Source organism: Entelurus aequoreus, linkage group LG02 (genome assembly GCF_033978785.1).
Source record: "Entelurus aequoreus isolate RoL-2023_Sb linkage group LG02, RoL_Eaeq_v1.1, whole genome shotgun sequence".
In the NCBI taxonomy this organism is placed as follows: Eukaryota; Metazoa; Chordata; class Actinopteri; order Syngnathiformes; family Syngnathidae; genus Entelurus; species Entelurus aequoreus.
The window spans coordinates 8,256,248-8,281,247 of record NC_084732.1 but is presented as its reverse complement, the minus strand read 5'-3'; the positions used below and the strand labels follow the sequence as shown (position 1 = coordinate 8,281,247).

The 25,000-nt window shown below is 35.7% G+C and overlaps 1 protein-coding gene across 3 annotated transcripts in view; it reads right to left on the bottom strand.

Annotated features, from left to right (window-relative positions):
* Positions 1 to 25,000, bottom strand: part of LOC133629882 (neuropilin and tolloid-like protein 2) — a 46,379-nt gene that overhangs the window by 2,085 nt on the left and 19,294 nt on the right. For 2 of the 3 annotated variants that reach the window (XM_062020948.1, XM_062020957.1), the window contains exons 3-9: positions 24,700 to 24,849; positions 20,904 to 21,152; positions 17,531 to 17,578; positions 14,885 to 15,012; positions 14,360 to 14,588; positions 6,527 to 6,640; positions 6,272 to 6,456 (exon numbers count right to left, since the gene is read on the bottom strand). In XM_062020948.1, coding sequence (XP_061876932.1) covers positions 6,272 to 6,456; positions 6,527 to 6,640; positions 14,360 to 14,588; positions 14,885 to 15,012; positions 17,531 to 17,578; positions 20,904 to 21,152; positions 24,700 to 24,849 — 1,103 coding nt within the window. The remainder of the gene's footprint in view (positions 1 to 6,271; positions 6,457 to 6,526; positions 6,641 to 14,359; positions 14,589 to 14,884; positions 15,013 to 17,530; positions 17,579 to 20,903; positions 21,153 to 24,699; positions 24,850 to 25,000) is intronic. The other variant, XM_062020965.1, reaches the window with a different exon arrangement.

Below are 25,000 nucleotides of genomic sequence, written 5' to 3'. Positions count from 1 at the left end.
AAACACAAACATGTGGACCGCCACAGATACATTTAGAAAAACACAAACACGTAGACCGCCACAGATGCATTTAGACAAACACAAACATGTGGACCGCCACAGATACATTGAGAAAAACACAAACATGTAGACCCCACAGATACATTTAGACAGACACAAACATGTAGACCGCCACAGATACATTTAGAAAAACACAAACATGTAGACCGCCACAGATGCATTTAGACAAACACAATCATGTGGACCGCCACAGATACATTTAGAAAAACACAAACATGTAGACCCCACAGATACATTTAGACAGACACAAACATGTAGACCGCCACAGATACATTGAGAAAAACACAAACATGTAGACCGCCACAGATGCATTTAGACAAACACAAACACGTGGCCCGCCACAAATACATTTAGAAAAACACAAACATGTGGACCGCCACAGATACATTTCGACAAACACAAACATGTAGACCGCCAAAGATGCATTTAGACAAACACAAACATGTAGACCGCCACAGATGCATTTAGACAAACACAAACATGTGGACCGCCACAGATACATTTAGAAAAACACAAACACGTAGACCGCCACAGATGCATTTAGACAAACACAAACATGTGGACCGCCACAGATACATTGAGAAAAACACAAACATGTAGACCCCACAGATACATTTAGACAGACACAAACATGTAGACCGCCACAGATACATTTAGAAAAACACAAACATGTAGACCGCCACAGATGCATTTAGACAAACACAAACATGTAGACCGCCACATATGCATTTAGACAAACACAAACATGTGGACCGCCACAGATACATTTAGAAAAACACAAACACGTAGACCGCCACAGATGCATTTAGACAAACACAAACATGTGGACCGCCACAGATACATTGAGAAAAACACAAACATGTAGACCCCACAGATACATTTAGACAGACACAAACATGTAGACCGCCACAGATACATTTAGAAAAACACAAACATGTAGACCGCCACAGATGCATTTAGACAAACACAATCATGTGGACCGCCACAGATACATTTAGAAAAACACAAACATGTAGACCCCACAGATACATTTAGACAGACACAAACATGTAGACCGCCACAGATACATTGAGAAAAACACAAACATGTAGACCGCCACAGATGCATTTAGACAAACACAAACACGTGGCCCGCCACAAATACATTTAGAAAAACACAAACATGTGGACCGCCACAGATACATTTCGACAAACACAAACATGTAGACCGCCAAAGATGCATTTAGACAAACACAAACATGTAGACCGCCACAGATGCATTTAGACAAACACAAACATGTGGACCGCCACAGATACATTTAGAAAAACACAAACACGTAGACCGCCACAGATGCATTTAGACAAACACAATCATGTGGACCGCCACAGATACATTTAGAAAAACACAAACATGTAGACCGCCACAGATGCATTTAGACAAACACAAACATGTGGACCACCACAGATACATTAATAAAAACACAAACATGTAGACCGCCACAGATGCATTTAGAAAAACACAAACACGTAGACCGCCACAGATGCATTTAGACAAACACAAACATGTGGCCCGCCACAGATACATTTAGAAAAACACAAACATGTGGACCGCCACAGATACATTTCGACAAACACAAACATGTAGACCGCCAAATATGCATTTAGACAAACACAAACATGTAGACCGCCACATATACATTTAGACAAACACAAACATGTAGAACGCCACAGATGAATTTGGACAAACACAAACATGTGAACCGCCACAAATGCATTTAGACAAACAATGTGGACCTCCACAGATACATTTAGACAAACAAAAACATGTAGACTGCCATAGATATATTTAGACAAACACAAACGTGTACACCGCCACAGATACATTAGACAAACACACACATAAAGACCACCACAGATACATTTAGACAAACATGTGGACCGCCACAGATACATTTAGACCAACACAAGCATGTGGACCACCACAGATACATTAGACAAACACAAACATGTAGACTGCCACAGATACATTTAGAAAAACACAAACATGTAGACCGCCACAGATACATTTAGACAAACACAAACATGTAGACCACCACAGATGCATTTAGACAAACACAAACATGTAGACCGCCACAGATGCATTTAGACAAACATAAACATGAGGACCGCCACATGCACATTTAGACAAACATATGGACCGCCACAGATACATTTAGACAAACACAAACATGTGGACCGCCACAGATGCATTTAGACAAACACAAACATTTAGACCGCCACAGATACACTTAGACAAACATGTAGACCACCACATAAACAGTTAAACAAACACAAACATGTGAACCGCCACAGATACATTAGACAAACACAAACATGTAGACCGCCACAGATACATTAGACAAACAAACACATAGACCACCACAGATACATTACACAAACACAAACATGTAGACTGCCGCAGATACATTTAGTCAACCACAAACATGTAGACCACCACTGATACATTAGAAAAACACAAACATGCAGACCGCCACTGATTAATTTAGACAGACACAAACATGTAGACCACCACAGATACATTTAGACAAACACGAACGTGTACCACAGATATATTTAGACAAACACAAACATGTAGACCACCACAGATACATTTAGACAAACATGTAGACCACCACATAAACCGTTAAAGAAACACAAACATGTGGACGGCCACAGATACATTAGACAAACACAAACATGTAGACCGCCACATATACATTTAAACAAACACAAACATGTGGACCGCCACAGATACATTAGACGAACACAAACATGTAGACCACCACAGATACATTAGACAAACAAACACGTAGACCACCACAGATACATTACACAAACGCAAACATGTAGACTGCCGCAGATACATTTAGTCAACCACAAACATGTAGACCACCACTGATACATCTACCCAAACACAAACATGCAGACCACCACTGATTAATTTAGACTGACACAAACATGTAGACCACCACAGATACATTTAGAAAAACACGAACATGTAGACCGCCACAGATACATTAGACAAACACAAACATGTAGACCGCCACATATACTTTTAAACAAACACAAACATGTGGACCGTCACAAATACATTAGACAAACACAAACATATCGACTACCACATATGCATTTAGACAAACATGTGGACCGCCACAGAAACTTTTAGACAAACACAAACATGTAGACCACCACATATACATTTAAATGAACACAAGCATGTGGACCGCCACAGATACATTAGACAAACACAAACATGTATACCACCACGGATACATAAGACAAACATGTGGACCGCCACAGATACATTTACACAAAGACAAACATGTGGACCGCCACATATACATTAGACGAACACAAAAATGTAGACCACCACAGATACATTAGACAAACAAACACGTAGACCTCCACAGATACATTACACAAACACAAAAATGTAGACTGCCGCAGATACATTTAGTCAACCACAAACATGTAGACCACCACTGATACATTAGACAAACACAAACATGCTGACCATCACTGATTAATTTAGACAGACACAAACATGTAGACCACCACAGATACATTTAGACAAACACAAACATGTAGACCGCCACAGATATATTTAGACAAACACAAACATGCAGCCCGCCACTGATTAATTTAGACAGATACAAACATGTAGACCACCACAGATGCATTTAGACAAACACAATCATGTAGACCACCACAGATGCATTTAGACAAACATGTAGACCACCACAGATGCATTTAGACAAACATGTAGACCACCACAGATGCATTTCCACAAACACAAACATGTAGACCGCCACAGATGCATTTAGACAAACAAACATGTAGACCACCACAGATACATTTGACAAACATGTAGACCGCCACAGATGCATTTAGACAAACAATGTGGACCGCCACAAATGCATTTAGACAAACACAAACATGTAGATGGCCACAGATGCATTTAGACAAACACAAACATTTAGACCACCACAAATACATTTAGAGAGCCATTGTCAGTCACAAATATATTTAGACCACCACAAACACATTTAGACCACCACAAATACATTTAGACCATTAAAAATGGATTCAGACCACCACAAACAGATTCAGACCACCACAAAGACATTTAGACCACCACCTATACATATAGACCACCACAAATGGATTCAGACCACCACAAATGGATTCAGACCACCACCAATAGATTCAGACCACCACAAACACATTTAGACCACCACCAATACATTTAGACCACCACAAACACATTTAGACCACCACAAATATATTCAGACCACCACAAACACATTTAGACCTCCACCAATACATTTAGACCACCACAAATGGATTCAGACCACCACAAACCCATTTAGACCACCACAAACACATTTAGAGCACCACAAATACATTTAGACCACCACAAACACATTAAGAGCACCACAAACACATTTAGACCACCACAAACACATTTAGACCACCACCAATACATTTAGACCACCACAAATGGATTCAGACCACCACCAATAGATTCAGACCACCACAAACACATTTAGACCACCACCAATACATTTAGACCACCACAAATGGATTCAGACCACCACAAACACATTTAGACCACCACCAATACATTTAGACCACCACAAATGGATTCAGACCACCACAAATAGATTCAGACCACCACAAACACATTTAGACCACCACCAATACATTTAGACCACCACAAATGGATTCAGACCACCACAAATAGATTCAGACCACCACAAACACATTTAGACCACCACCAATACATTTAGACCACCACAAATGGATTCAGACCACCACAAACCCATTTAGACCACCACCAATACATTTAGACCACCACCAATACATTTAGACCACCACAAATGGATTCAGACCACCACAAATAGATTCAGACCACCACAAAAACATTTAGACCACCATCAATACATTTAGACCACCACAAATGGATTCAGACCACCACAAACACATTTAGACCACCACCAATACATTTAGACCACCACAGATGGATTCAGACCACCACAAATAGATTCAGACCACCACAAACACATTTAGACCACCACCAATACATTTAGACAACCACAGATGGATTCAGACCACCACAAATGGATTCAGACCACCACAAACACATTTAGACCACCACCAATACATTTAGACCACCACAAATGGATTCAGACCACCACAAATAGATTCAGACCACCACAAACACATTTAGAGCACCACAAATCCATTTAGACCACCACAAACACATTTAGACCACCACCAATACATTTAGACCACCACAAATGGATACAGACCACCACAAATAGATTCAGACCACCACAAACACATTTAGAGCACCACAAATCCATTTAGACCACCACCAATACATTTAGACCACCACAAATGGATTCAGACCACCACCTATAGATTCAGACCACCACCAATACATTTAGACCACCACAAATGGACACAGACCACCACAAATAGATTCAGACCACCACAAACACATTTAGAGCACCACAAATCCATTTAGACCACCACAAACACATTTAGACCACCACCAATACATTTAGACCACCACAAATGGATACAGACCACCACAAATAGATTCAGACCACCACAAACACATTTAGAGCACCACAAATCCATTTAGACCACCACCAATACAATTAGACCACCACAAATGGATTCAGACCACCACCTATAGATTCAGACCACCACAAACACATTTAGACCACCACCAATACATTTAGACCACCACAAATGGATACAGACCACCACAAATAGATTCAGACCACCACAAACACATTTAGAGCACCACAAATCCATTTAGACCACCACAAACACATTTAGACCACCACCAATACATTTAGACCACCACAAATGGATTCAGACCACCACAAATGGATTCAGACCACCACCTATAGATTCAGACCACCACAAACACATTTAGACTACCACCAATACATTTAGACCACCACAAATGGATACAGACCACCACAAATAGATTCAGACCGCCACAAACACATTTAGAGCACCACAAATCCATTTAGAGCACCACAAACACATTTAGACCACCACAAATATATTCAGACCACCACAAAGTAGATGTCAGTGTGTTTCCTTGAGAGATTTGGGGTGTTTGGAGGCATGAATAAGAAGTACATCATTTCTCATTGCTTGTGTTTTCAGCGCACCTTTTGGAGCGGATGTCCGAGGTGTTTTTCTCTCAAAGTTCTGCCTGAAGTTACCTTCTTCCTGGGCTGCTTCATCTGGACCAGGATGGAGATGATGAGCAGAACCAGGACGATCCCGGACGAGACGCCGATGACGGTGCCGTGGGTCTTGGTGATCTGATGGAAGAGACCGCTCGATCGCTTCTCTGGACGAGCAAACACAGCAAGGTGAAATATTGTCAGCGTTCAAGATGACACTCGGGTCTCGCTCGGAACCTTTGCAGTGGTTTTCGTCCCAGGGGTAGACGCAGTTCTGCACGCCGTTGCACACCAGCGAGTTGTTGATGCACATGTTGCTGTGGCAGAAGAAGGTGTTGGCCGAGCACGGAGCTGCAACACACAAACAGTGTTTGCTACTAAATAGCGGCGCTGGCACAAAGAACAAGTCAGCATTTTGTTTGGGCAGAACCTGCAAATACTGGAGACTACCAGAGTCTAGACCACCAAAACCATAGTCAAAAACTGCCTGTGTGCCTTGCTTGATCAACAATAAATACATAACAACTATATATACAATAAAGAAGGACAGAGAGCGAAAAGACAAGGAAGATGGGGGAGGGAATATTTACACTTTTTCTTTGGCTTTTAACGTCCAAATGAACACTTTTTGGAGTAGATTTTACGGTGAAGAACTGTCGGAATAATACTGTGACGCCCTTTTTTATTTACATTTTTAAAATGTTGTAAAATGAGACCACGTTGGAAAATGACCAAATTTCAACGGTTCAATCAACGTCAGAAGCCAACGTTGATTAAACGTCGTCAAAAAGCATGTTGTTTCAATGTTGTATTTGTGTTGTGGAATATTGGTTAGGAAAATGACCAAATTTCAACGATAAAATCAACGTCATAACCTGACATTACTCAAACGTCATCAAAAAGCATGTTGTTTCAACGTTGTAGAAAATTGGTTAGGAAAATGACCAAATTTCAACGATAAAATCAACGTCCCAACCTGACATTGATTAAACGTCGTCAAAAAGCATGTTGTTTCAATGTTGTAGAAAATTGGTTAGGAAAAATGACCAAACTTCAACGATAAAATCAACATCAGAAGCTGACGTTGATTAAACGTCGTCAAAAAGCATGTTGTTTCAACGTTGCATTTGTGTTGTGGATTATTGGTTAGGAAAATGACCAAACTTCAACGATAAAATCAACGTCACAACCTGACATTGATTAAACGTCGTCAAAAAGCATGTTGTTTCAATGTTGTAGAAAATTGGTTGGGAAAATGACCAAATTTCAACGATCAAATCAACGTCAGAACCCAACGCTGATTAAACGTCGTCAAAAAGCATGTTGTTTCAACGTTGTATTTGTGTTGTGGATTATTGGTTAGAAAAATGACCAAATTTCAACGATAAAATCAACGTCACAACACAACGTTGATTAAACGTCGTCAAAAAGCATGTTGTTTCAACATTGTATTTGTGTTGTGGAATATTGGTTGGGAAAATGACCAAATTTCAACGATAAAATCAACATCACAACCTGACATTGATTATACGTTGTCAAAAAGCATGTTGTTTCAATGTTGTATTTGTGTTGTAGAAAATTGGTTGGGAAAATGACCAAATTTCAACGATAAAATCAACATCAGAAGCCGACGTTAATTAAACGTCGTCAAAAAGTGTGTTGTTTCAACGTTGTATTTGTGTTGTGGATTATTGGTTAGGAAAATGACCAAAATTCAACGATAAAATCAACGTCATAACCTGACATTACTCAAACGTCATCAAAAAGCATGTTGTTTCAATGTTGTAGAAAATTGGTTAGGAAAATGACCAAATTTCAACGATCAAATCAACGTCAGAACCCAACGTTGATTAAACGTCGTCAAAAAGCATGTTATTTCAACGTTGTGTTTGTGTTGTGGAAAATTGGTTGGGAAAATGACCAAATTTCAACGATCAAATCAACGTCAGAACCCAACGCTGATTAAACGTCGTCAAAAAGCATGTTGTTTCAACGTTGTATTTGTGTTGTGGATTATTGGTTAGAAAAATGACAAAATTTCAACGATAAAATCAACGTCACAACACAACGTTGATTAAACGTCGTCAAAAAGCATGTTGTTTCAACATTGTATTTGTGTTGTGGAATATTGGTTGGGAAAATGACCAAATTTCAACGATAAAATCAACATCACAACCTGACATTGATTATACGTTGTCAAAAAGCATGTTGTTTCAATGTTGTATTTGTGTTGTAGAAAATTGGTTGGGAAAATGACCAAATTTCAACGATAAAATCAACATCAGAAGCCGACGTTAATTAAACGTCGTCAAAAAGTGTGTTGTTTCAACGTTGTATTTGTGTTGTGGATTATTGGTTAGGAAAATGACCAAAATTCAACGATAAAATCAACGTCATAACCTGACATTACTCAAACGTCATCAAAAAGCATGTTGTTTCAATGTTGTAGAAAATTGGTTAGGAAAATGACCAAATTTCAACGATCAAATCAACGTCAGAACCCAACGTTGATTAAACGTCGTCAAAAAGCATGTTATTTCAACGTTGTGTTTGTGTTGTGGAAAATTGGTTGGGAAAATGACCAAATTTCAACGATCAAATCAACGTCAGCACCCAACGCTGATTAAACGTCGTCAAAAAGCATGTTGTTTCAACGTTGTATTTGTGTTGTGGATTATTGGTTAGAAAAATGACCAAATTTCAACGATAAAATCAACGTCACAATACAACGTTGATTAAACGTCGTCAAAAAGCATGTTGTTTCAACATTGTATTTGTGTTGTGGAATATTGGTTGGGAAAATGACCAAATTTCAACGATAAAATCAACATCACAACCTGACATTGATTATACGTTGTCAAAAAGCATGTTGTTTCAATGTTGTATTTGTGTTGTAGAAAATTGGTTGGGAAAATGACCAAATTTCAACGATAAAATCAACATCAGAAGCCGACGTTAATTAAACGTCGTCAAAAAGTATGTTATTTCAACGTTGTATTTGTGTTGTGGATTATTGGTTAGGAAAATGACCAAATTTCAACGATCAAATCAAAGTCATAACCTGACATTACTCAAACGTCATCAAAAAGCATGTTGTTTCAATGTTGTAGAAAATTGGTTAGGAAAATGACCAAATTTCAACGATCAAATCAACGTCAGAACCCAACGCTGATTAAACGTCGTCAAAAAGCATGTTGTTTCAACGTTGTATTTGTGTTGTGGATTATTGGTTAGAAAAATGACCAAATTTCAACGATAAAATCAACGTCACAACACAACGTTGATTAAACGTCGTCAAAAAGCATGTTGTTTCAACGTTGTGTTTGTGTTGTGGAAAATTGGTTGGGAAAATGACCAAACTTCAACGATAAAATCAACGTCATAACCTGACATTGATAAAACGTCGTCAAAAAGCATGTTGTTTCAATGTTGTAGAAAATTGGTTAGGAAAATGACCAAATTTCAACGATAAAATCAACGTCAGAAGCCGACATTGATTAAACGTCGTCAAAAAGCATGTTGTTTCAATGTTGTATTTGTGTTGTGGATTATTGGTTAGGAAAATGACCAAATTTCAACAGTCAAATCACCGTCAGAAGCACACTACTTACAGTATTAGCACTTCTTAGGGCGCAACAAAAAATGATAACGTCCGAGAGAAGATGAAAGCTCATGAATGATGATGATGAAAATGAGAGGAAACTACAACTAAGAAACACGCAACAATCAAACAGCTGGTGCTTAGTAAGTACAACACTTACAGTATTCACACTTTTTAGGGCGCAACAAAACAATTTAATTTCCGAAGGAAGATGAAAGATGATGATGATGATGAGAGGAAACTACAACTAAGAAGCATGCAACAATCAAACAGCTGGTGCTTATTAAGTACAACACTTACAGTATTCACACTTTTTAGGGCGCAACAAAACAATTTAATTTCCGAAGGAAGATGAAAGCTCATGAATGATGATGATGATGAGAGGAAACTACAACTAAGAAGCACGCAACAATCAAACAGCTGGTGCTATTAAGTACAACACTTACAGTATTCACACTTTTTAGGGCGCAACAAAACAATTTAATTTCCGAAAGAAGATAAAAGCTTATGAATGATGATGATGATGATAAGAGGAAACTAGAACTCAGATGCACGTTACTATCAAACAGCTGGTGCAGTATAAGCATAATACTTAGAGTATTAGCACTTTTTAGGGCGTAACAAAAAAATATAATGTCTGTGAGAAGATGAACGCTCATGAATGATGATGACAATGATGAGAGGAAACTACAACTCAGACCCACGTTACTATCAAACAGCTGGTGCTTAGTAAGTACAACACTTACAGTATTCACACTTTTTAGGGCGCAACAAAACAATTTAATTTCCGAAGGAAGATGAAAGCTCATGAATGATGATGATGATTATGATGATGATGAGAGGAAACTACAACTAAGAAGCACGCAACAATCAAACAGCTGGTGCTTATTAAGTACAACACTTACAGTATTCACACTTTTTAGGGCGCAACAAAACAATTTAATTTCCGAAAGAAGATAAAAGCTTATGAATGATGATGATGATGATAAGAGGAAACTAGAACTCAGATGCACGTTACTATCAAACAGCTGGTGCATTATAAGCATAATACTTAGAGTATTAGCACTTTTTAGGGCGTAACAAAAAAATATAATGTCCGTGAGAAGATGAACGCTCATGAATGATGATGACAATGATGAGAGGAAACTACAACTCAGACCCACGTTACTATCAAACAGCTGGTGCTTAGTAAGTACAACACTTACAGTATTCACACTTTTTAGGGCGCAACAAAACAATTTAATTTCCGAAAGAAGATGAAAGTTAATAAATGGTGATGATGATGATGATGAGAGGAAACTACAACTCAGATGCACGTTACAATCAAACAGCTGGTGCATTATAAGCACAATCCTTACAGTATTAGCACTTCTTAGGGCGTAACAAAAAATATTATGTCCGTGAGAAGATGAAAGCTCATGAATGATGATGAAGATGAGAGGAAACTACAACTAAGAAACACGCAACAATCAAACAGCCGGTGTGTAGTAAGTACAACACTTACAGTATTAGCACTTTTTAGGGCGTAACAAAAATTATAACGTCCGAGAGAAGATGAACGCTCATGAATGATGATGATGAAGATGAGAGGAAACTACAACTAAGAAACACGCAACAATCAAACAGCTGGTGCTTAGTAAGTACAACACTTACAGTATTCACACTTTTTAGGGCGTAACAAAAATTATAACGTCCGAGAGAAGATGAACGCTCATGAATGATGATGATGAAGATGAGAGGAAACTACAACTAAGAAACACGCAACAATCAAACAGCTGGTGCTTAGTAAGTACAACACTTACAGTATTCACACTTTTTAGGGCGTAACAAAAATTATAACGTCCGAGAGAAGATGAACGCTCATGAATGATGATGATGAAGATGAGAGGAAACTACAACTAAGAAACACGCAACAATCAAACAGCCGGTGTGTAGTAAGTACAACACTTACAGTATTAGCACTTTTTAGGGCGTAACAAAAATTATAACGTCCGAGAGAAGATGAACGCTCATGAATGATGATGATGATGATGAGAGGAAACTACAACTAAGAAACATGCAACAATCAAACAGCCGGTGTGTAGTAAGTACAACACTTACAGTATTCACACTTTTTAGGGCGCAACAAAACAATTTAATTTCCGAAAGAAGATGAAAGTTAATGAATGGTGATGATGATGAGAGGAAACTACAACTCAGATGCACGTTACTATCAAACAGCCGGTGGGTGGTAAGTACAACACTTACAGTATTAGCACTTTTTAGGGCGTAACAAAAATTATAACGTCCGAGAGAAGATGAACGCTCATGAATGATGATGATGATGATGAGAGGAAACCACAACTCAGACGCACGTTACTATCGCGCAATACTTACAGTATTCGCACTTTTTAGGGCGCAACAAAACACACACCATAAACTCCACACTCCCCCATCGTCTCGTTCGTTAAGCTCCGCCCAGCGACGGTTCACGGGCGCGCTGATGGGACAAAAACAACAACAACATCGGCGCTCACGCGGGCGAGGCGTGGACCCCACACGCCGTGCCAATTAATATCCTTGTCTAGTCGGGCGGCTAATGAAAATATTAGGCCGCACTAAACGAGGAAATGCTTTCTCGCCTGGAGAGTCGCACTTCTTTGTGTGCGTTCGTCACATCACACACACACACACACACACACACACACACACACACACACACACACACACACACACACACACACACACACACACACACACACACACACACACACACACACACACACACACACACACACACGCGCGCGCGCGCTTACGCAACAGCCATGGAGAGCCGCAGCTTGCTATTGTTTGTTTATCTGGCGGCAATGATCCTTTATTAGCGAGCGCTAATGAAGACGCTCCATTAGGACACGTCCACTAAACGAGTCCCTGGAGGGCCTCAAAGGGACGCGGAAACACTTAAGAGGACCAGCAGGGACCAGAAGGAGCCGCGTGAAAACCCACTCCGGCTGCACGCCATCCTGCAGCACATGGTCACAGACTGTGCTAATGCAAGGCTACGTGTGCTAAAACCCCGTCGTCATGTTAGTGCATGTAACATCTTGACTTATGCAAATGAGCAAATGTTTATTATTGTGATTATTATGGTCTGCAGGAGGGTTTGCAACATTTGGACCCCCCGTGTCGCCAAATAAAGAAAATAGCGCTCAGTACGCGTTTAGTGGAGCAGCACGACAATAATAAACATGCTGTAATATAATAAGAATAAAATACTCGACTCAAAATAAAATGACATTTTACGGTAAATTTGAAAAGGAGATTTAACGGTCAATTTAAAATTGTATTTAACGGTCAATTTCAAATCAAATTCAACGTTAAATTTTTAAACTCAAAATCAAAATTCCATTCACAATTACACTTAAAATACTTTAAACATCATATTCAATTTTAAATGTAAAATCAAATCACATTTAAAATAAAATTAAAATGACATTAAGAATTAAATCAAACGTTAAATGTAATATTGAATTCAAAACTAAATGTGAAATGTAATCTAAAATCGGATTTATAATTAAATTTGAAGTCAAAATTATATTTCAACATTTGAAATCAGATTTAAAATTCAATACATTATCGAATTTGAATTGATATTCAAAATTATATTCAAAATTTCTTTGAGAATTAAACAAACGTTACATTTAATATTGACTTAAAAACTACATTTAAAATTGTATTTAAAATTGACTAACACTTCCTATATACAATTGTATTCAAAATGACATTTAAAATTACACTTAGGACTAAATTAAACATTCCATTTAATATTGAATTCAAAACTAAATTACATTTAAAATTGAATAACAAAATCAATACAATTTTTAAAAATTTCATTCAACATTTAAAGTCAGACGTAAAGTTAAATTTCAAATGTATTTTACATTTACATTTGAAATTGAAATTCAATATTAGATTTAAAAATCAATTTAAAATGTATTTTAAATGTAAATTTAAAATTTAAAATTAAAAATTTAAAATTTAAAATTTTAATTTTAATAAAACATTTAAAATTAAAAATTAAAAATTTAAAATTCAAATTAAAAATTAAAGATTAAAGATTAAAAATTTAAAATTTAAAATTTAAAATTTAAAATTCAAATTTAAAATTTAAAATTTAAAATTTAAAATTTAAAATTTAAAATGTATATTTAAAATGTGTATTTAAAATGTAAATTTAAGATGTAAATTTAAAATATAAATTTTAAATTTTAAATTTTAAATTTTAAATTTTAAATTTTAAATTTTAAATTTTAAATTTTAAATTTTAAACTTATATTTACATTTTCAATTTACATTTAAAACTCAATTTAAAATGTAGGTTAAAATGAAAATGAAATGAAGATCAAAAGTAAAAGGAACATCTTGAAGTGAGTGGTATTTTGCCGCGTCACGTCCACGTTGAGGCGGCGAGGAGGAGGAGGACAACTCACGGTCCACGAAGGAGGTGAAGAGCATGCGGAAGCGGCTGAGTCGGCTCTTCTCGTCGGCCCACATGCGCACCACGCCCACGCCCGTCTCCAGCATGACGTCGTTGGCCACCGTGCTGCAGAACTTGGCCTTCAGGTTCTCGATGGCGCTGCTGCCGTCGTAAATGGCCACAAAGTTCTTCTTGCACTCGTTGGAGTGTTCCATCTGGTACTCCATGAAGCGCAGGTAGATCTGCTCGCACACAGGAAGGGAGGGAGAAGGTGAGCTGGCAAAGCATGATGGGAAAGGAACGTCCTGCCATCGTCACTCGTTACTGCCTTAGTCATGTCATTCCTGGCCACAGGGGGCGCCATAGTCTAGGTAAAGCCCTGATTAGATTATGTGTGTATGTGAATGGACAGACACGTTTTGATACACGATATTGCCAGAAGTATTTGGCCTCCCATCCAAATGATCAGAATCAGGTGACATATGTTTATGTCACCTGACCAACTGCAAGACCTGGACCTGGAGGAGCAGATAGTGACCTTGGACTGTGGCGGGGCCCTGATGGTCCAGATGCAGTCCAGGGCGTCTCCAGGCTTCACGCGCTTGGCCTCGTCCACCTGGCTGGAGCGGATGATGCCGTCGTAGCCCGCCAGCTCAAACTGACAGTCTGCACATAAAAATAATAATAATAATAATAATAATGTATTAATGTATTATCCTAGTATGATAAAAGAAAAGCACTTAGGACTGAAAGAATGAAATGAGAAGGAATTAACCGGTGAATTGACCCTCTAAGGCAGTGGTCCCCAACCACCGGGCCGCGTCCCGGTACCGGTCCGCAGACCGATTGGTACCGGGCCGCACAAGTAATTAAAATTTTTTTTTTTTAAAAATATTTTTTTTTTAAATGAAATCAACATAAAAAACACAATATATACATTATATATCAATATAGATCAATACAGTCTGCAGGGATACAGTCCGTAAGCACACATGATTGTATTTATTTATGTAAAAAAAAAAAAAAAATTAAATACACCCCCCCCCACCGGTCCGTGGGACACATTTTCAAGCGTTGACCGGTCCGCAGCTACAAAAAGGTCGGGGACCACTGCTCTAAGGCGTACGTGACTAGAGTCACCTCTGAGGACAAAGCTACGAACTATCTACTCCGCCGGCTCTCCCTGACCACCTGAGGGCACCACAGACTGTGGATGCTTTTAAAAAAAGGCTTAAAAACCCATCTTTAAAGAAGCCTTTTTATAGATGTATGCATACTAGTTCTAGCTATTAGGCTGTTCTATTTTTTTATTTATTTTTTATTATCTTTTTGTTATCATTATTATTTTTTCAATACACTGTAGCACTTTGAGGTTGTTTGCTCAATGTAAAGTGCTTTTTACAAATATAATCTATTATTATTACTATTATTATTGTTGCCAAGAAAAGAGGAAGTCAGGGGAAACTGTGATTAGAGACAAAAGAATAAATCATGTATTTAAAAGAAAATAATAAAATAATGTATTTAAATAATGTAAAATAATAATAAATAACGTATTTAAATGAAGGCACCAGAATAGGAATAATTATACAAATATTACATCATTAGGAAAAATGTAAAGTTGTCAAACAAAAATGATCGATTAAAAAGCTTTTTATAACAGTGGTAGTAAGGAAGTGCAACACACCCAAATGTATATTAGCAAATATTAAATAATATATATGTATATATATTAGGGATGTCCGATAATGGCTTTTTGCCGATATCCGATATTCCGATATTGTCCAACTCTTTAATTACCGATACCGATATCAACCGATACCGATATCAACCGATATATGCAGTCGTGGAATTAACACATTATTATGCCTAATCTGGACAACCAGGTATGGTGAAGATAAGGTACTTTTTAAGAAAAATAATAAAATAAGATATACTAAATTAAAAACATTTTCTTGAATAAAAAAGAAAGTAAAACAATATAAAAACAGTTACATAGAAACTAGTACTTAATGAAAATGAGTAAAATTAACTGTTAAAGGTTAGTACTATTAGTGGACCAGCAGCACGCACAATCATGTGTGCTTACGGACTGTATCCCTTGCAGACTGTATTGATATATATTGATATATAATGTAGGAAGCAGAATATTAATAACAGAAAGAAATGGGGGGAGGGAGGTTTTTTGGGTTGGTGCACTAATTGTAAGTGTATCTTGTGTTTTTTACGTTGATTTAATTAAAAAAAAACAAAAAAACAAAAACAAAAAAAACAACAACGATACAGATAATAAAAAAAACGATACCAATAATTTCCGATATTACATTTTAACGCATTTATCGGCCGATAATATGCAGGCCGATATTATCGGACATCCCTAATATATATATATATATATATATATATATATATATATATATATATATATATATATATATATATATATATATATATATATATAATACAGAGTACACAATGCATGTCATTGAAATATAAATAAGAGCGATAGAGAGGAAGGTTTTATGGTCCAACAGCAGCCGACAAGGAGAATATCACAGGAACAATGGAGGCCAGACGGACAAAAGAAGTGTGTGTGTGTGTGTGTGTGTGTGTGTGTGTGTGTGTGTGTGTGTGTGTGTGTGTGTGTGTGTGTGTGTGTGTGTGTGTGTGTGTGTGTGTGTGTGTGTGTGTGTGTGTGTGTGTGTGTGCACTTGTCTCACCATCCTTGTGTGGACATACACTTGACAAACCACTCCCAGAACTTATTACTGTGTTTGTATACAGTCAAATCTACCTAGCAACAGCGGTAGGTCCTCACAACTACAGAAGTAAAATATTTTTTTTACTTTCTGTGTTTTGCATTCTGAAGTGAGGTTGCAACTCTCTACTCCCATCTAGTGCTAGATCTATTTTTTTCATCCTTCTAGCTATAGTGGAAAGGGGGGCCCTCACAACCTACTAACCAAACGTGGGTCCACACAAAGTAGGCAAGACATGTATGTGTGTGTGTGTGTGTGTGTGTGTGTGCGTGTGTGTGTGTTTGTGTGTGCGTGTGTGTGTGTGTGCATGTGTGTGTGTTTGTGTGTGCGTGTGTGTTGTGACAGCATCCTGTCATGGTCGCTGTCAAGGTGCATCTTGCATCTTCATGAAACGACAAGAAGAAAGATGTCGCTGACAAGCTTACCTGGGATGGGATTTAAGAGTCCGCCGACATGCAGATGGAAGTCAGGGTCTAGACAAAGAAGAGGAAAATATAGTTTGACTCGTCAGGATTCTACCAAAAAAAACGTGAAAAAATTCAATGAATTGATTATAGATGTATATATTTTTAAATGTTTATATATAGTATATCTTTTTTGGGGGTCTTGTGTTTGTGTAAAATATATTTAAATCAAATAAATCATGACCTATGTAAGTATATATATATATATATATATATATATATATATATATATATATATATATATATATATATATATATATATATATATATATATATATATATATATACACACACATACTGTATGCATGTAATAATTATATAAATATAATAACATTTAACAAAAATAAGATAAATTCAAGACAAACAAGTATGAATACATGGTTAAAAAAGAAAAAAAAGGCTTTAATTAGGAAGGTGTGTGAGAAATAAAGTCAGGTAAGTGAAGAGCAGATTAATTTATGACGTCTTTTGGTGCAAAGTAGAGTATCCTGCAACAAAGTAGAAGTAACAAAGTAGACGTGAAGTAGAAGTAGCCTGCAACAAAGTCGAAGTAACAACATAGAAGCAAACTACAACAATGTAGAAGTAACCTTTAACAAAGTGAAAGTAACAAAGTCGAATTAACAAAGTCGAAGTAACAAAGTAGATTAACCTGCGAACAAGTAGAAGTAGAGTAACCTGCAACCAAGTACAAGTAAAGTAGAGCAACCTGCAACAAAGTAGAAGTAACACAGTAGAAGTAACAAGGTAGAAGTAGAGTAGAACAAAGTGGAAGTAACCTAGAACAAATGATAAATAACAAGGTAAAAATAACGAGGTAGAAGTAACAAGGTAGAAGTAAACTAGAACAAAGTAGAAGTAAACTGCAACAAAGTAGAAGTAACAAAGTAGAAATAAACTATACCAAAGTAGAAGAAAAGTCAAGTATTGCAACAAAGTAAGAGTAACAAAGTATAACTAACAAGGAAGAAGTAACAAAGTAGAAGTAGCTTAGAACAAAGTAGTACAGACAAGGTGGAAGTAACAAGGTAGAAGTAAACTAGAACAAAGTCAAAGTAACAAAGTAGAAGTAACGAAGTAAAAGTAAAGTAGAGTAAACTGCAACAAAGTAAAAGTAACAAAGTAGAAGTAACAAGGTAGAAGTAAACTAAAACAAAGTAAAAGTAACCTGCAACAAAATAGAAGTAACAAGTAACAAAGTAGACGTAACCTAGAACAAAGTAGAACTAACAGGCAGAAGTAACAAGGTAGAAGTAAACTAAAACAAAATAGAAGTAACCTGCAGAAAAGTGGAGGTAACAAAGTAGAAGTAACAAAGTAGAAATAGAGTAACCTGCAACAAAATAGAAGTAACAAAGTAGAAGTAACAAGGTAGAAGTACACTACAACAAAGTAAAAGTAACATGCAACAAAGTACAAGTAACAAAGTAGAAGTAACCTAGAACAAAGTAGAACTAGCAGGTAGAAGTAACAAGGTAGAAGTAAACTACAACAAAGTAAAAGTAACATGCAACAAAGTACAAGTAACAAAGTAGAAGTAACCTAGAACAAAGTACAACTAACAGGGAGAAGTAACAAGGTAGAAGTAACCTGCAACAAAGTCGAAGTAACCAAGTAGAAGTAACAAAGTTTAAGTAAAGTAGACGTAACCAAGTAGAAATAACAAAGTAGACGTAAAGTAGTTGTAACAAAGTAGAAGTAAAGTAGAAGTAACAAAGTAGAAGTAACCAAGTAGTAGTAACAAAGTAGAAGTAACAAAGTCCAAGTAACAAAGTAGAAGCAACAGAGTAACAGAGTAGAAGTAAAGTAGAAGAAACAAAGAAGTAACAAAGTAAAAGTAGAAAAGTAGGAGTAAAGTAGAAGTTACAAAGTACAAGTAACAAAGTCAAAGTAACAAAGTAGAAGCAACAGAGTAGAAGTAAAAAAGTAGGAGTAATAAAGTACAAGTAAAAAAGTAGAAGTAACAAAGTCAAAGTAACAAAGTAGAAGCAACAGAGTAGAAGTAAGAAAGTAGAAGTAACAAAGTAGAAGTAACCAAGTAGAAGTAAGCAAGTAGAAGTAAGAAAGTAGAAGTAAGCAAGTAGAAGTAAGCAAGTAGAAGTAAGAAAGTAGAAGTAAGCAAGTAGAAGTAAGCAAGTAGAAGTAAAAAAGTAGAAGTAAGCAAGTAGAATAAAGCAAGTAGAAGTAAGGAAGTAGAAGTAAGCAAGTAGAAGTAAGCAAGTAGAAGTAAGCAAGTAGAAGTAAGCAAGTAGAAGTAAGAAAGTAGAAGTAAGAAAGTAGAAGTAAGCAAGTAGAAGTAAGCAAGTAGAAGTAAGAAAGTAGAAGTAAGCAAGTAGAAGTAAGCAAGTAGAAGTAAGCAAGTAGAAGTAAGAAAGTAGAAGTAAGCAAGTAGAAGTAAGCAAGTAGAAGTAAGCAAGTAGAACTAAGAAAGTAGAAGTAACCAAGTAGAAGTAAGCAAGTAGAAGTAAGAAAGTAGAAGTAAGCAAGTAGAAGTAAGCAAGTAGAAGTAAGAAACTAGAAGTAAGAAAGTAGAAGTAAGAAAGTAGAAGTAAGCAAGTAGAAGTAAGCAAGTAGAAGTAAATAAGTAAAGTAAGAAAGTAGAAGTAAGCAAGTAGAAGTAAGCAAGTAGAAGTAAGCAAGTAGACGTAAGCAAGTAGACGTAAGCAAGTAGAAGTAAGCAAGTATAAGTAAGCAAGTATAAGTAAGCAAGTAGAAGTAAGCAAGTAGAAGTAAGCAAGTAGACATAAGCAAGTAGACGTAAGCAAGTAGAAGTAAGCAAGTAGAAGTAAGCAAGTAGAAGTAAGCAAGTAGAACTAAGAAAGTAGAAGTAACCAAGTAGAAGTAAGCAAGTAGAAGTAACCAAGTAGAAGTAACCAAGTAGAAGTAAGCAAGTAGAAGTAAGCAAGTAGAAGTAAGCAAGTAGAAGTAAGAAACTAGAAGTAAGAAAGTAGAAGTAAGAAAGTAGAAGTAAGCAAGTAGAAGTAAGCAAGTAGAAGTAAATAAGTAAAGTAAGAAAGTAGAAGTAAGCAAGTAGAAGTAAGCAAGTAGAAGTAAGCAAGTAGACGTAAGCAAGTAGACGTAAGCAAGTAGAAGTAAGCAAGTAGAAGTAAGCAAGTAGAAGTAAGCAAGTAGACGTAAACAAGTAGACGTAAGCAAGTAGAAGTAAGCAAGTAGAAGTAAGCAAGTAGAAGTAAGCAAGTAGACGTAAGCAAGTAGAAGTAAGCAAGTAGAAGTAAGCAAGTAGAAGTAAGCAAGTAGACGTAAACAAGTAGACGTAAGCAAGTAGAAGTAAGCAAGTAGAAGTAAGCAAGTAGAAGTAAGCAAGTAGAGTAACCTGCAACAAAGGTGTACTTGATCCTGAAGCCGAGTCCTTCCAGCTCCTCGTCGCTGGTGAACTTGATCCACATGAAGCGTCCGGTGGAGGTGATTAGGCCTGGGTTCTTGCCGCCACAGAAGCGCTCCATGAGCGGCGAGAAGCCGAAGGGGCCGTCGCGGATCTCGATGTGGTCGAAGCGACACTCGAAGGACGGCTCCATGTAGTAATTCTTGTCGAACGCCAGCTGGATACGTTGCCGCGGCAACGCTGCAGAAAAAACAACAACAACGACAATAAGAACAAGTGTGCACTTACATCTAATAGAAGTTAATCTGGATTGTTTGAAGGGAAGTGGAGTCTAATAGAAGTTAATCTGGATTGTTTGAAGGGAAGTGGAGTCTAAAAGAAGTTAATCTGGATTGTTTGAAGGGAAGTGGAGTCTAATAGAAGTTAATCTGGATTGTTTGAAGGGAAGTGGAGTCTAAAAGAAGTTAATCTGGATTGTTTGAAGGGAAGTGGAGTCTAATAGAAGTTAATCTGGATTGTTTGAAGGGAAGTGGAGTCCAATAGAAGTTAATCTGGATTGTTTGAAGGGAAGTGGAGTCCAATAGAAGTTAATCTGGATTGTTTGAAGGGAAGTGGAGTCTAATAGAAGTTAATCTGGATTGTTTGAAGGGAAGTGGAGTATAATAGAAGTTAATCTGGATTGTTTGAAGGGAAGTGGAGTCTGATAGAAATTAATCTGGATTGTTTGAAGGAAAGTGGAGTCAAATAGAAATTAATCTGGAGTTTTTGAAAGAAAGTGGAGTCAAATAGAAGTTACTCTGGATTGTTTGAAGGAAAGTGGAGTCAAATAGGAATTAATCTGGATTGTTTGAAGAAAAATGAGTCAAATAGAAGTTAATCTGGATTGTTTGAAGGAAAGTGGAGTCAAATAAAAGTTAATCTGGATTGTTTGAAGGGAAGTGGAGTCTAATAGAAGTTAATCTGAATTGTTTGAAGGGAAGTGGAGTCAAATAGAAGTTAATCTGGATTGTTTGAAGGGAAGTGGAGTCTAATAGAAGTTCATCTGGATTGTTCGAAGGAAAATGAGTCAAATAGAAGTTAATCTGGATTGTTTGAGGGAAAGTGGAGTCAAATAGAAGTTAATCTGGATTGTTTGAAAGAAAGTGGTGTCAAATAGAAGTTAATCTGGATTTTTTGAAGGAAAATTAGTCAAATAGAAGTTAATCTGGATTGTTTGAAGGAAAGTGGAGTCAAATAGAAGTTAAACTGAATTGTTTGAAGGAAAGTGGAGTCAAAAAGAAATTAATCTGGATTGTTTGAAAGAAAGTGGAGTCAAATAGAAGTTAATCTGGATTGTTTGAAGGAAAGTGAGTTAAATAAAACAATCTGGATTGTTTGAAGGAATGTGGATTCAAATAAAAATTAATCTGGATTGTTTGAAAGAAAGTGAAGTTAAATAGAAGTTAATCTGAATTGTTTGAAGGAAAGTGGTGTCAAATAAAACTTAATCTGGATAGTTCAAAAGAAAGTGGAGTCAAATAGAAGTTAATCTGGATTGTTTGAAGGAAAATTGATTCAAATAAAAGTTAATCTGGATTGTTTGAAAGAAGGTGCAGTCAAATAAAACGTAATCTGGATAGTTTGAAGGAAAGTGGAGTCAACCAGAAGTAAATCTGGATTGTTTGAAGAAAAATTAGTAAAATAAAATTTAATCTGGATTGTTTGAAGGAAAGTGGAATTAAATAAAACTTAATCTGGATTGTTTGAAGGAAAGTGGAGTCAAATAGAAGTTAATCTGGATTGTTTGAAGGAAAATGAGTCAAATAGAAATTAATCTGGATTTTTTGAAGGAAAATGAGTCAAATAAATCTTAATCTGGATTGTTTGAAAGAAAGTGGAGTTAAATAAAAAAATATGTTTTAAATGTATTTAGTTATTGATGTATTTAACCATTTATTTATTGACTTGCACTTTATGAAAGTGTTTCTTATGCTCTGGCAGAGCGGGTGTGTTGTGTTTTCCAGCAGGTTGAAAAAGTCCATCTGATGCTGTTTAATAATTGACTGTTTAGAAATAACATGTTTATTAAGAATGTTTAACAATATTGGTATAGTCATTATTATTTCATGACAATAATATACACATAAAAATGATTTTTATTACTTTATTTATCAAAATGATTATAAGTATACGGCGCCATCTTTGGTTTACGAGCTGGACTGCCGGTGAGTTATGACGCAATAATATGAATAATATCTAACCATGTCCTCCATGAATGCGTGCGCATTGTTATTGTTTTAGCAGGCTGCCATACCACTCTCTGGACACACGGGGAGTTATTGAGCCGCAATGTCGTCAGCTCATCCATGACAACATGAAGAAGCAGCAAAGTTAAAAGTTCATCTCGAGCTGCTGGCCATTTATATATATATATATATATATATATATATATATATATATATATATATATATATATATATATATATATATATATATATATATATATATATATATATATATATATATATATATATATATATATATATATATATATGTATATATATATATATATCTATATATATATATATATATATATATATATATATATATATATATATATATATATATATATATATATATATATATATATATATATATATATAAATATATATATAAGATGTCTATAGATATAAATAAATATGTATATATATATATATATATATATATATATATATATATATATATATATATTAGTAAAACATTTTTTAATTGATTTTTATTTATATATATAAAATAAAAATCAATTAAAACATTTGTTACTAATATTAGTAAAAAATGTTTTCATTGATTTGTATATATATATATATATATATATATATATATATATATATATATATATAAAAATATATATATATAAATATATATATATATATATATATATAATAAAAATCAATAAACATTTCTTTTACTAATATATATATATATATATATATATATATATATATATATATATATATATATATATATATATATATATATATATATATAATAAAAATCAATAAAAAATGTTTACTAATATATATATATATATATATATATATATATATATATATATATATATATATATATTGTAAATTACTACAAAATACTAAAAATACTGCAGATTTTAAATGTTTGTAAATACACCTTAAAATAATTCACTTGAAAATGTGAAGTCTGCAGGAGCTAAACTCCTTCACACCCAAAAATGTATGTTTAATAACGTCATTCATGAATAGAATAAATAGATTTATTTGTAAAAAAATAGATATATATTAAATCTGAAACATAAAAAACAAAAGTAATTATTTTTCCACCCCAAAATTGCAATGTCAGGACAAAAAAGTCATTATTTTAAGTGCATAAATTCATGCATTTATTATGAGGATGAGAAAATATTAAAATCAATATCTAAATTCAGGAGAAATAAATTGTAGAAATGCAAAATATATGATTCAAATAATACAACATTTTGGGAATAGTTTAATAATAATTTTAATAGAAAAAGAAATAGAAATAGAATAATTTTACCAGAAAAAGTAAATTTTATGTATATAACTTACAATTATGATCAACGTTACAACTTCATTTTTTTCCTATAATTTTTCCCCAACTCAAAATAATTTATTCATAATTAAAACATTTTTCCAACATTTACTGAAGTTGTCTGGAAGTCACTAAAACACTGAATGCAACACGACCTGACTTCCAGCCGCAGCAACACTACCGCAGTGCATTGTTTCGCCCAGCCTTCATGGCGTCAGCTCACCTTCCAGGATGTAGACGCACTCCTTGTTGGGCGGGTACGTGTTGGGGTAGTTTGGCGAGGTGAACACGCCGCCGTTGATGTTACGCACCCACGTGCCGCACTCATTCTGGTTGGCACTCTGCGGGGAGACGCCATGCTCGCCCACGGACACTGTGGACCACCACACACCGTCAGCAGGGAGGAGAGGAGGATGACCACCATGAGGGTGGGAAAGAAGGAGGAGGAGATGAAGAATAAGGACGAGGAGAAGCATGATGAAGATAAGAATGAGGAGAAGGAAAAAGGAGAATGAGAATGAGGA